This window comes from Taudactylus pleione, unplaced genomic scaffold (genome assembly GCF_031769625.1).
Source record: "Taudactylus pleione unplaced genomic scaffold, aTauple2 ptg001166l, whole genome shotgun sequence".
In the NCBI taxonomy this organism is placed as follows: domain Eukaryota; kingdom Metazoa; phylum Chordata; class Amphibia; order Anura; family Myobatrachidae; genus Taudactylus; species Taudactylus pleione.
In genome coordinates, this window is record NW_028285567.1 from 158,454 (window position 1) to 172,766 (window position 14,313).

Consider the following 14,313-nt stretch of genomic DNA (forward strand, 5'->3'; position numbering starts at 1 on the left):
GTTCCAGTGATGCATAGACAGTCGTTAATTATAATAAATGGGCAGCAACTCAAAATTATTTTACCTTCAGAATTCATCCTGAAATGATCTCACAGAAGCTCTGTAACGCACTCTTTCTGTCTTTTGATAGATAGTTTGCAAATAACTATCCTTCCATTAGCAACCTCTCTAACCATGGGAACAAACGGCAGACTGCACTCTCTACCTGTTAGTCAAATGGGCAGTAATATATTGTTCCTGAGTTTTCAACATGCAATTTCAGGTAGTATCAGGAGCCATTCCAGTAAGTTGCAGAACCTAACATAATTATTTTAATTAATATTAAATTAAACATTTTTGAGTGGAGTTATCCTTAACTTAATGGGGGATAATAGTGGTCAGTTACAGTTTTTGTAATATAAAACGTAAACTGAGAGATGTGCCAATCCAGATTTAACTTCTGTTCTGTAAAAGTCTAAAAGGTTTGTTTGACTATAAACATTAATTGATGTAACCTTCTGTGTCTCCAGGTTAGTTTAGCCTACACATATGAAACAAAGGATGCCCTTTGCCTAGTATTAACCATTATGAATGGAGGGGACCTTAAGTTTCACATATACAACATGGGAAATCCAGGATTTGAGGAACAGAGAGCTGTGTTTTATGCTGCCGAGCTTTGCTGTGGGCTGGAGGATCTGCAGAAAGAGAGAATAGTTTACAGGTGAGAAGCTGCTGCCGTATGGTAGTCTGTTAGTGCCTCGCTGAGCCAGAGCAGGCCATTCTGTATGTTATTACCTTGTTCTTATTGTGTAGTTTGTACCTGCAGAGATAGGCAGGTAATGTACTATGTCTGTATCTGGGTCTCTCCTGCAGCTGGGATTGCACCAAATACAGAATTTGGTTGTGTTTGGCAATTACTCTGAATCATTTCATTGTGATTTTAGTGATCAGTTCACAGGATCTTATTTCTGGATGTAAAATTACAGATAATATTTTATATCCTCTACATGCATCTATTTTATTTTAATATGCAATTTAGGGCTCACAATTTAGTTTGTTGCTCCGCTGCATCTAATTGGGTGCACCCCCGTGTACAGGCCTAAAGTGTGACAAAGCCGTAAGATGTAACCCATGCTTAATTAAGGTCTTACATGATGTAAACCAGATACAGGAGTCTGTGCCCCCTGTTAATTTGGGTTTAAATAATGGGATAAATGCTGAGTGCGAGTTAAAGATCTCCGGTGGGAAATAGGGAGACACCGCTGTAATCTGATGGTAGTAAGAACGCTTACAAATAACTGCAATTAGTGACGACTTTTCTAAACATTTTTTGCTTATTGGAGTTTTTAATCGTATGTTTCAGAGATTTGAAGCCAGAAAATATTCTGCTGGATGATTGTGGTAAGCGCACAAGGGGGGGGTTTATGTGTGAAGCAGTACAAATGGTGCTGGTATGTGACATTATTGTGATCATGATATTTAGGTTCTAGTTTTATCAGTGTTTTGCTAATCAGAACAGATTTAAGGCAGCTTATTGTTTGGAGACTCTATTCCAGTGGTGGCGAACCGTGGCACTCCAGCTGCTGTGGGACTACATATCCCAGCATGCCCTGCCACAGTTTTAGCATTGCCTAATAGCAGAACTCTGGCAGTGCATGCTGGGATATGTAGTCCTACAGCAGCTGGAGTGCCAAAGTTCGCCACCACTGCGAGTCTATTCAATTCTAATGCTAAGTGCCCGGGAGCTATACAATTACTTCTACTGATTAGCTGTACTCATTGGGGACATCTGCTCGCCATCTACCCCCCCACCACCACCACCCCCTTACTAAGGGGACCTCAGTAAGGGGGTGGTTACGGGATGCCGGTGATCAGAATCCCAAAACCTGTGTCTTGACCAGGTTAGAATGCCGACTCCCCCAGGTAAGTAAGCCTAACCTAACCCTACCCCGGCGTCGGCATTCTGACAGCCGGAATACCAGCGGTCGGCATTCTGACCGCATCCCCTCAGTAAAGTCACTGCCTATAGCAATATTAGAGGCTGCATCCTTAGTAATGTCACTGGCCTCTATCATGAAGACTCGCTAACAGAACGGCTCACTGAGTGTTTTATACTGTACATCCACATTAGTCCTGTTAATAATGAGAGTGGAATTACAAGTATGTCACTACCCAATGCAATGCTACTAAGTGACCGTTCTGGCCATAGGAGCCATATTGTGTTCTCTTCCACTCTGTGATTGTGGATTGTAGGATTGTGTGACTTTATAATGTTCCCTCAAGGAATAGCAATATCCTGACTTGTTCATTCCTTGCACAGGACACATCAGGATTTCAGATCTCGGGTTAGCTGTGCAGATACCCGATGGAGAGACCATCCGCGGCAGAGTTGGCACAGTGGGTTACATGGGTATGTAACTTGTTTTCCCGGCTTACCTTTCATTCCTGCAAATGTACCTTACTTTTTACAAGTGGGGTTTGTCTTGCTACTTTTACTTCCTTTTTATAATTGTTTATTAAATCATATGGACGGGGGCACATGTTCATTTCTCTGCATATTTCCAATCATTTATTTAAAAAAGAAAAAAAAATCTCAGCCAAGTGAAATATTGCATTAGAACACTGCCACCCAGTGACTATTTTATTATGAAAAACTTGAAGAAAGCATCTATCATGCAGAGCACACTTCTATACCCAGTAAGCACAACCATAAAATCTATACAGGATGACATACACTAAGAAATATGCATGTTGCAATGTGCAGCCATACATATAATTACATACCAGTCTCCACTTTTCTAATGCTTAGTTTCACTTGGTATGCCATCATTGTTCATGGGCAATGTCATCGTTAATACCCCCTCCACATTATATGACTATTGCCACCCTCATTGTTAGAACGGGTTCCATACAAAAGGTTGACAATGATTTGGTCAGTACTAGAAGGTCGACAGGTACAAAAGGTCGACATGATCAAAAGGTCGACATGGAAATGATTGACATGTTTTTTTTTAATTTAGGGTTAGGCACTTACCAGAGGGTTGGGTACTAGGCGGGATGGTTAGGGTTAGGCAGCGAGGGGAGGGTTACTGTTGGGCACTAGGAGGGACGGTTAGGCTTAGGCACCAAAGGAAGGGTCAGGGTAAAGATTAGGGGTCGAAAAACCAAAAAAAATGTTGACCATTTTAAACTTTTTTAACGTTCTGTACTGCCCAATTTTTGTCATGTCGGCCTTTTTTTTCCATGTTGACCTTTTGAAGTTGAAATTATTGTCGACCTTTTGTATCACACCCGTTAGAACATGACTGTTGTCAGTGCTCTGTTTGTTTTGCCATAAGTCTAATATTATTTTTAGTCAACCATTATTTATAAAGTGCTACTCTATTACACAGCACTGTACGATGGGAAAACTGCCTAGTCATTCACATCAGCCTCTGGGCCTGATTCAGAGCCGGACGCTCTGACCAGAGCGCTCGCTACGAATCAGTGCCCTCCTCCCTAAAAATGGAGCGGCCTCCTGGACGCTCGTATAGCTGTGGGTGACCACCCACAGCTATAGCGAGCGGCCATGATGATGGTCGCGATGGTCTTTGACCATCGCGACCATCGGGCTTGTGACGAGACCCTGCGGTAGGGTCTCGCTGCCGCAAGCCCAGGAGTGATTTTGGCTCTATCAGAGGCGTTCCCATGGGAACGCCTCCATCTGGCAGCCACGCCCCCGGCACGCCCACCAAAGAGGGCGTGCTGTCAGTCACCATCGACAGCACGCCCCCTTTGGTGCGAGACCCCGAGCGACGTATTCCTCGTCGCTCGCCGGGTCTCACACATGCGCACGACGTAGCTCCCTCCGTCGTGCACATGCGCATTCGACAAACTTCGACCCGCTTGCGAGCGTCCTTTGCTCGCAAGCGGGTCTGAATGACCCCCTCTGCCCAGTGAAGCTAATTTTTCTACTACAGGCATCCAAAAATTTATACAGCTTGCAATCCACTTTCTCTGTCACACACACACATACAGGCAAGGAAAGTTTCCCTTCTACTATTCTAAGATTTTGCATGTATGAATGTTCTAGATGATGATTATGCCCCAGCTATTTTGACCTGCCGGAGCACAATAGGCGCCATCTTTAGTAAGGGCAATTTCATAAATTCCTTCTACTTATAGTGGTTGTTTATGGATGTGATCACGCTTAGTAAATAACCACTAGGGCCTGGCACAGGGTCGTTATTTTACCACCTTTTCATTGCTGCATTCTTCCCTCTGTGAAGCCACTGCTACTGTAGACAGTCACTGGGATCGTTGATTCATTAATGTAACGTGGATCTCCAGTGCACATGCGTGTTTAGGAAACTGAAGACCGGTGCAGATTACATGTTACAGCATCCTCCATTTTGTTAAACACTTAACATTGGAGGTGTTACAAAAAAAACATCTGTGTTCCTGAAGCCTAGCTACGTTAGTGCTTCGTTGATGAACGGGTGAACTCAGCATTAGGAAGACGGTGAAACTGCGCCTGAGGCTTTATATTTTTGTGTTTGAAACAACTTATTTTAATCCAAAATCCATTAAAAAAAAAATAAAAAAAAATAGATGTTTGAAAATAAATATGTATTACATTCATTTGTCACGTAGGTTTCCATGCTCATGTCTAATCAAATATTAATGTTGAAAGGCTTATTTCTGTCTGTCAGTTCTACTGATTAATAAGTAAATGCTCAATTCGCTTCTGAAAGAGGAACTGAGCAGTTCTGGCCGGACGCAGTAAAGGATTTCAGGGGAGATGTACTAAGCCTTGGCGAGAGGTAAAGTACCGACCAATCAGCTCCTAACTGTCAATTTACAGGCTGTGTTTCAAAAAATTACAGTAGCTGATTGGTTGGTACTTTATCTCTATCCACTTAATCTCTTGCCAAGGCTTAGTGCATTTACCCCTTGGGCACATCTATATCCTTTGAGCAATCCTCTAACAGCGCCCCAGACTGCAGCAGCCCTACATAGTGCACAGAGATTCATTCCCCTCACAGCACTACAGTGATCTTCTATCAAGTCGTCCAAATAGTGAAGAAGGTTCCCATTGAAACCAATCAGCTTCTACCTATCATTTTATAAAATGTACTTGATAAAAGCTACCTCAGAGCTGATTGGTTACTATGGGTAACTTCTGCAATTGTCCACTTCTAAAAATCTTTAAACTGTTGATGCCTCTCCCCTTATTTCTTGAGCATGCCCTGTAGTATTGAGCAGTGAGTGTGCTAGGGTCCCATCCTGTGCTGGGCCAGACATCATTAGAGTGTTACTGCTACCCTCCGTGGGGACAGAAAGTTTGGGAGCCAAATCCACGCTCTACTTTCTCCGTTTGCTAGGAACTAGTGATTTCACTGAGGTGCCTCGTACCTTATTGATCTAACTAATTCCCAGGTAATTGGCATTCCTATATTTTAGTAAAGTCTAATAGAACATTCTGTACGGTGCCATGTAGAATCCGCCCTCCCACCTCTGCTGCTTCTGATGATGCTGGAATAGGAGACGTGCTCCTTTATACTTAGGAATGTGGTATTAAAGCCAACGTCATTAGATATTCTGTATACAGCGTGATACTATAAAAGAAAACAAATAATAAACCTTTATATGTTACAGTATTCTAGCTATCGTATATATATTTAGCTTACTGTATGGTGGAAAATGTATGAAGGGAGGCCCACCGTATAAGTTACATTAGTGCACCCAGCTTTTCAGTAAGGTTGATCAATATTGTATATATACTGTGTGTGTGTGTGTGTGTGTGTGTGTGTGTGTGTGTGTATTATGGCTAACTCTGCTCTTCAACCCTACGGGGGGAATTCAAGTGTATTGCGCGCTGGCGGCCACAAGATGGTCGCCCGACGGAGCAATTCAATTGTTGCCCCCTTTGTTTGGGAGCTCACAGCCGCTGCTGACCTTCCTACTCTCAGCCCCTCGCGCTGTCTCGCAAAAATGACCTAAAAGTGACCCCTTTCAGTGCTGAACCCGGGACTTTTCAGAGCTGCGACAATGTCCCATCATTTTCATGGGCTACTAACTCGTATAAGATTTCCTTTATCCATAGTGATAATTATTAGACGTTTCTTACACTTGGCTCAGAGAGAAATTGCGACCTCTTGAGGACTTGGGAATGTGCAAACCTAGGAAAATATTGTCCTGACATTAAGGGCGGATTTAATTAGCCTCTATATCTTACCGCGTCAGGAAAAGGGTTGTAGCCGCAGACTTTTACGCCTGGAGCTACTCAGTTACAGGTCCTTTTCCTCGTGCGGTAAATCTGCTGCTAACGCGCATTAACCCATAGATTCTGGGATACGCACCTGGAGCTGTGCGCTACTGTGTCTGCGAAGGCTGCGATAAGGTCAGAAGACCTAACTTAAAGCAGATTTCTACCCTCCGGAGTAGGTGAATAGAAATCTAAGTGCAGCCTGTAGGCTAATTCTTAAGTCGAGGTTCGCTATCAGTAGTATTATTCAGTAGTAGTATTACAGCCCACTTCAACCCGAAAAATAACCTTATGCAGATGTCTTGTTTCATTCTGTTTTCCAAATCCTATCAGATTCTGGCAAGTAGTATGGAACTTGGGAACATTATTTATATTTTTTAAGCAAAACTGTCTTGTGTTCAGTAACTCGCGATAGTAATGAGGTGTCCTTTCAGATGTACTGTAGGTGGAATACCAGGATCTGTATGTTCTCTGAGGTGGTTGCTCATAGTGCTGCTGGTCCAGAATTACAAGTCGGCCACAATTCCACTCGCACTACATGGACAGAGCTAAATAATAATTTTATTTATATAGCGCTTTTCTCCAAAAGGATTCAAGATGCTTTACAGAAACCATGAACATAATAACAGGGATGTGCAGTCCCTGTCATACTCCTGAGATTTGAAATACAAATGATTTAGAATAATACAAACTAGACATTTATAACTTATAAACATCATCTTTGTTTATTGTAATCATTTTTATAGTTAACACTCACAATGTTTGTAAAGCTCCCTGGGACTGCAGGGAAATGAGAGATGAGGCAGCAACAGCTCAGCCTCGCTTCTGTATAGTCAGACACTGCTTGCAGAGTTGGGGGTGGGGCCACACCATGGGCAGTAAGCTGCACAGAAAGAGAGCTAATAGAGGCATGCCTCTGAGCATGCGGGGTGTGCTTTGAGCACTGATGGACACCTTGGATGTGTCATGTGGCTAGGAAGAGCACTGCAGTGTTTAGAGATCGGACCTCAGTCAGCATCTGCGAGAGAAGACACAGTGATGCAGGTAGGAGAATCAATGGACACTGAAGCTTAGTGTAGTGAGGGGAGAGGTACAGTGAGTAGGGGGTGAGACAGGCTCCCAGCACTCAGACCCATCTCTATGTTGGCCTCCCCAGCCATTGACCTCAACACAAAGAGCTTTAGATTTGCAGAAAATCTATACAGAGCTTTAGAAAATAAACAGAGCTTTAGATTTGCAGAAAATACATCAACCAAGAACATAATACAAAGTTGAGGCAGCCATTTTGGGGCTTCGTCTTCAAGGATTATTCTTCCTACCCAAGAAGGTACTAGGCGAAGCAGCCATTTTGAGCGCACTGCATAGGCTACATAAGGCAGAATAGGCAGTGCCTGGAAGAGATGACACGTAATGGGGCAGCTACAGAATAGTTAAGTAGGATACACGATCCTTACACAATCATCAAATCCATGGCGGATATTTGCCCAATAGCAGGGTTGTCTGCATCTGTACGACCACGCCTTCTAATCCATCCGCTTGCGTAAATAGCCATTGTCATTATCATCGCACATTTAAACCATCCCTATAACTGGTGATAGAGATACGTCTGGAATCAGACAGACAGATCTCTTTGTACGCACATCTCAACATAACCTGCATTTCCGACTACATCCCCCCCAACACTGCCTCACTCTGTCCGTTACCAGCCAGTAATGCCCATTCAGCCGCAGGTGGCGTACGACTCTGAATCACCATAGACGCAGTCGCTTAAAACTGCGAATGTGTATCGGCCTCAGTAAGTGATGATTATACAAGATAACCATAGCTGCCCTGATTCAGTAGTTCCCCTGAAGTTTATATTCCCCACAGAAATGTCACATCTTCCATTTTTGTTGAGGGCAAGGCATTCGATAACATGTTGGTTGGCTGGGTAAGAAATTAGATCTCATGAGTGACGGTTCTTGTTGTTTCCTCAGCACCAGAAGTCATAAACAATGAAAGCTATACGTTCAGCCCAGACTGGTGGGGGATTGGCTGCCTTATTTATGAAATGATCCAAGGTCAGTCGCCCTTCAGGAAAAGGAAGGAGAAAGTGAAGCGGGATGAGGTGGACAGGAGAGTGAAGGAGGATGAAGAGGAGTATTCCAATAAATTCTCAGAAGATGCCAAATCTATCTGCAGGATGGTAGGTGACCATGGAACGGTGACGTCATTACACTAAAGTACTTATGACACTTAGGAGGAGACTGATCAAACCTTCTAAAGAGGACAAGTGGAGGTGTTGCCTATAGCAAACAATTATATTATAGATCTCATTTTATAGAATACTAGATCAATGATAGCTGCAATCTCATTGGTTGCTGTGGGCACTTGTCCTCTTTTGATTTGATAAAGCTCCCCCTTACTCCCTTGACCCTTTCCCTTTCTCCGATGTCATACCTGCACAGGGCAGCAATGGCTGAACCTTAACCTTCCTCTATGTGCCTCAGTGTGTCAAATATGCCACTTATAATCTATACAGTGAAACCGGATTGTCCATTGCTCTTACATACATATTTACCTCCAAAAAAAAATATTTTAGGGTGTGACATAAAAGGTCGACAGTGTATAGATAGACAGGCAATAGGTCGACACTAGACGGTCGATGGGGTCAAATGGTCAACAGTTAAAATCTTGACATGGACTAAGGTTGGCGGGTTTACAAGGTTGACAAACAAATTGTAGATATAGAAATGGCTAACACTTTGTTATTTTAACCTTAATCCTCACCATAACCCTCCCCCTGGTGCCTAACCCTAACCCTCCCCCTAGAGACTGATCCTAACCATTCCCTTCCACAGCCTAACCCTTCGCCAAGTGCCTATCCCTAATCTTAACCCTCAAAATCATGAAAAACCAGTTATCTACTTTGTCTGTGTCGACCATTTGCGTGTTGTCCTTTTGACCAGGTCAACCTAAGTCCATGATGAACTTTTTTAACTGTCGACCATCTGGTGTTGATCAATTCGCTGTCTATCTAGACCAGTGGTCGGGGAACAGGGGTAAATTACCCCACATGGGGTAAAAACGAAATTCCTGGGGGTAATGGACGGACAGCCGGCTGTCCGTCCATTACCCCCGGCTGTGCCGCAGTGAGGCTCTAAGCTGGATGCCCGCTGAGATGTTATTATCAGTGGGTGCCCGGCTCCTTCCCTGCAGCGCCGCGTTAGCCAGAGGCTGGAGTTCTCTTCTGAACTCCAACTTCCGCCTCTCTCCATGCGCACTATGGGAGAGACGTCATGACGTCTCTCCCATAGTTCCGAGGAGCACCTGGGCGGACCGGACGGCGGTGGATGCAGGAGCGGGGATTTTTTGTACAAGCGGCACTACAAGGGCATTATATGGGGGCACTACTACAGGGGCATAATTATGGGGGCACTACTACAGGGGCATTATATGGGGGCACTACTACAGGGGCATAACTATGGGGGAATTACTACAGGGGCATGACTATGGAGGCACTACTACCGGGGCATTATATGGGGGCACTACTACAGGGGCATTATATGGGAGCAGTACGATACGATTTCCTAACCTTTTAAATCAAGGGGGTAACGTCGGCGTATCTAAATATATTTTGGGGTAAAAGGTAAAAAAGATCCCTGATCCCTGATCTAGACACTGTAGATCTTTCTCCGGATACCGTTATTTTATGTTCTCTATGTTGGGAGATGAGATCAATGAATCAATGAATCAATGGAATTGTGATTAAAAGTGTTTACAAACAATCCCAGTATGACTCTCTTGCTGGTTTTACTGGTCTCTGCATTTCACGTTGTTATTAGTCATATAAATATATAATATATTTCTGGCTGGAGGAGACCATGCTTGGCCCAGTATAGTGTGTGCCTCCTGGATAGTGTGCTAGGTCTCACTAGAAAGTTTGGCACCTGCGGCAGAAAGTATAGAGTTACTTTCTATACACTGAGCAAATGTCAAAACTAATTTCTTAGTAGCAGTGTTGTAACGTTTGGAGATACGAAATGTGACCTGTCCAAGTACCTCAAGATGTACCTCCACAAATAATGTCCTTTTCCTCCATGTAGCTACTCACCAAGGACCCCAAGCAGCGGCTGGGCTGTAAGGGAGATGGAGCCGCTGGTGTCAAGCAACATCCAATATTCAGGAACATCAACTTCAAACGGCTGGCAGCCAACATGCTGGAGCCCCCGTTCTTTCCTGATGTTAGTACAGTGACTTGTGCCTGACCCGTGACAATATGTGTAACTTAAATGATGCATTCTAAAGACCTCTGTGTATCCAACCAGTGTGCTGTTTACATTTACTAATTGTATGTCATTTTTACCTTCTCTCACCGCATGGATTTGTACAGTGAGCCGTCTCGTGTTGTCCATACCGCTCAATTACCTTCTTGCACCATTAGTAGGTCGACTGTGACCACACACACAATTCTTATGAGCAAGTTCTATCAGTTGTGATAGACTTCCAGAATGTTATGATCAAAGGCTGGCTGGCCATCATTTTGGGTCCATGTAACCCCGCTGTGATGGGGGAGAGTAGGCACAGTGATGAGAGAGATATGGGGGGGGAGGGGGCATGAGCCTGGATAAACTCATGGGGGGGGATGCATGAAGCTAGGAATACACATGGGGGAGTCATGAGGCTGTAGAGACATATGGTGAGACATGAGCCTGGAGAGAGACATGGGGGAGGCATGAGGCTGGAGAGACACATGGGGGCGGCGTGAGGCTGGAGAGTCACATGGGGGCGGCGTGAGGCTGGAGAGACACATGGTGGCGTGAGGCTGGAGAGACACATGGGGGCGGCGTGAGGCTGGAGAGACACATGGGGTGAAGAGGTTAGAGAGAACATGGAATGGGGCTATATGGTGGCCACACTAGAAAGAGGCTATGCAAATGAATGGCCAAAAATACTAGTATAATACATATCATCCTTGTTTCACAAAGGGAATTGATCGCCACAGATAAAGGTGAGCAGTGAGCACCTCCTGATTTAAACCATTCATAGATTTCTGAGGCTGTTTGTAGCGCCAGGCTAGCCGACTCTAACAATCATCAGTGTGTCTGACCGCTGATGCACAACTCCCAATACATGGTGGTGCTCAACGTGTCTGATACTGGGAGAAAAGAGTGTTCTATGACTGTTCTTGGGGTAAAATCCCCAGGATAAAGCTTCTTCTGTTTGCAAACCTGTAGTTTGACATCTATATATATGTATCCTGCCATTATGTATTACAGAGGTCAGTAAAGCTTTTTTTCTGTCCCCCCTCCAGCCACGCGCTGTGTATTGTAAGGATGTGCTGGACATTGAGCAGTTTTCCACGGTGAAAGGAGTAAATCTGGATACCACAGATGATGATTTCTATTCAAAGTTTGTGACGGGCAGTGTCTCCATCCCCTGGCAGCAAGAGGTATTTTTATATTTTTTCATTCAGAAACCAGTTTGCATAGTTTGCCAGTTGTATGTCCCTCCTTGTGTAAATAGCACAATAAATTGGATCACGTATACAATTGTATATTGTATACCATTGCAATTGGATCACAATAAAGGGTTCACGTATACAATTGCATATATTGTATCGATACTATTCCATTGTGTCCATATGTAAATAAGATAAAATGTCATATTTTTCCCTACTTTTTATATATTGGGCTATTTTTTTGCGTAATATCCAGGACCAACCTGTCTGGCCTTACAAACCATACCCCAGGGTTGTAATAGTTCTACATCTACAGGTCCTATATGACTAATGTCTCCTTGCAGCCCTACATGTCCTATTCCCATTCTCCTATCACCACTGTCTGTCTTGTTTTCCACTGATACAACTGGGGATGTCATTGCAGATTGGGGAAGAAAAAGGGTGGGTGGGCGTCAGAATAATAGGGTCTACTCTAGTTCTGTGGGACAGGACATTGTCCCGGCACTTGCGATGCTCTTTGAATACTCATTTTCTGTGTATCTGCTGTTCTCTTTCTTGCAGATGATTGAAACAGAATGTTTTAAAGATATCAATGTTTATGAGACAGATGGCTGCTTGTCGCCAGACTTGGATGTGAACAAACAGAACATTAGACCAAAGAGAAGCTTCTTCCATCGATTGTTCAGGCGAGGGGTGAGACACTTTCAATCAAATGTTATTTTCAGTACTACTGTAGCTACAGTATACAGGAAATGTAATTGTATTCTCTTGCACTGAAGGTCTTTCTATATTACAAGGTTACATAAGCACATCTGTTACTGTCTGTTTACTGTTTATTACCTCTTTTACCATAAAGAATTGCTTGTTGGATAATGGACGAAATATGGGTGCGAGATTCTGAAAGGCCTGAGATTCCGGCGAGTTATCAGATAAATTTAAAGAGCAATGTTTAGTAAAGCAAAACCTGGTTGGTCTGGTCTTACTAAATATTGCTGCTTCACAGTTATCTGCTAACTCGCCAAAATCTCTCGACTTTCAGAATCCAGCACCTTATTACATTTGGCCCAATGTCTTATTTGCTGTATTTATGTAGGGACCCATTAGTTGGGGACTCGTCCTTAATTCGCCCCTACATTGTGCGTATTAGTGCGCAGACCCAATAGGGGCGCATAGTAAAGTGCACAAATTGAGGATACTGTATGGTGCAGTATTTGTGCACGCTGCACATAGTCCATGTTATGTGCTGTATGAGGAACTACTAGTGTAAGTAATACAATAGGATACTTACATTTATGGGATAAGGGCACTGCTGGTTTAATCAGTTCTTTACAGACTTTGTTGGTGCACTGTGGAGTATAATCATGGAGTAAGGGCACTGCTGGGATAATCAGTCTGCGCAGGCTCTGTTGGTGCACATGGGAAGGAGGCACTGCTGGGATAAACAGTCTGCCCAGCCTCTGTGATGCACTGTAGAGTATAATTATGGGGTAAGGGCCCTGCTGAGATAATCAGCCTGTGCAGTCACTTTTGGTACACTGTAGTAGAAATGAGATTCCAGGGGTGCTAAATACAGGAAGAGTCGCACCAGATTGCAATGGCCACAGATTGAATCTATTCTGCGTTTTAGCCAGAGATGATTTATCCACACAACCACTTCATACGTTTCAGGCTAAACGTCCCCTTTTCTCTGGTATGTAACAAAGCCTGCCCACATGCCTGGTGTTACTATATGATACAACTGGCCTGGTGTTCACTGAGTCATCCCATAAAGTCAGCCCTGGGTACAATTTTGTCTAAATCTAACAGTGCCTGTCAGCCAAGTGAAAAAAACAAACAAAAAGTATATCATTAATCAATGTGAACTTGATTGAAATTTACTGGTTTCTTTTTCCTATCCAAACGGAGAAGTGTAATATTGCTGATGGTGATATATTCTCAGGGGCTCGGTAGTGGAAGAGGGTGGTCACTATTGACTAAAAAGCTACAAGGTATATACAGTAGCAAACGCAGCTCTATAAACTATGAGGAGTACTAGGTCTCTGTGCGATAAAACAAAGGTGCAGGTTGGGTAAATTCATACATTATTTTAAACCTGTATAAACCTACTGACGCATCCTCTTTAAATATTTCTATTTGAAAAATTAGTGACTTCAAAGATGATGGAATGACAAGTTATGGAAATGATAGGGCATTGATTGCCAGCTTTTGCTTTGCCGTTTGAGCTATTTGTCCTATATGAACACCTCCTCAACGATTGTCTAAAACCGTACTTCTTTACGGTACACTAAACCTAGTTTTTTTATTTTACCTTTGTATTTGTTTAATGAAAAATAATGAATGTAAAATAAAATTCTATTGCTGGAATGTACTTAGGTCCTTTTTAAAAGCATTTTGTCATATTTAGAAATGGTTACTCACTGGCCCGCCTGGTATAGAGACTAGCTCATTACTGCTTACAATATAATAAGGTGGGCAGACATATAATATTTATTTACTATTGTATATACAGTATAGCGCCAGCATATTACACTGTGCTGTACAGAAAATGTTTCATCCCTGAGCCATTGGAGATTCCCTAATCATAAACACACTAGGGACAATTTTAGTCATCAGCCAACCAATCTACCAGTATGATTTTGGGTTGTGT

At 43.3% G+C, this 14,313-nt stretch overlaps 1 protein-coding gene across 1 annotated transcript in view; it reads left to right on the forward strand.

The window, feature by feature from the left end:
- Positions 1-14,313, forward strand: part of GRK4 (G protein-coupled receptor kinase 4) — a 109,163-nt gene that overhangs the window by 92,201 nt on the left and 2,649 nt on the right. The window contains exons 7-13 of the mRNA XM_088462242.1: positions 510-700; positions 1,343-1,380; positions 2,300-2,389; positions 8,203-8,411; positions 10,312-10,449; positions 11,520-11,657; positions 12,228-12,359. Coding sequence (XP_088318368.1) covers positions 510-700; positions 1,343-1,380; positions 2,300-2,389; positions 8,203-8,411; positions 10,312-10,449; positions 11,520-11,657; positions 12,228-12,359 — 936 coding nt within the window. The remainder of the gene's footprint in view (positions 1-509; positions 701-1,342; positions 1,381-2,299; positions 2,390-8,202; positions 8,412-10,311; positions 10,450-11,519; positions 11,658-12,227; positions 12,360-14,313) is intronic.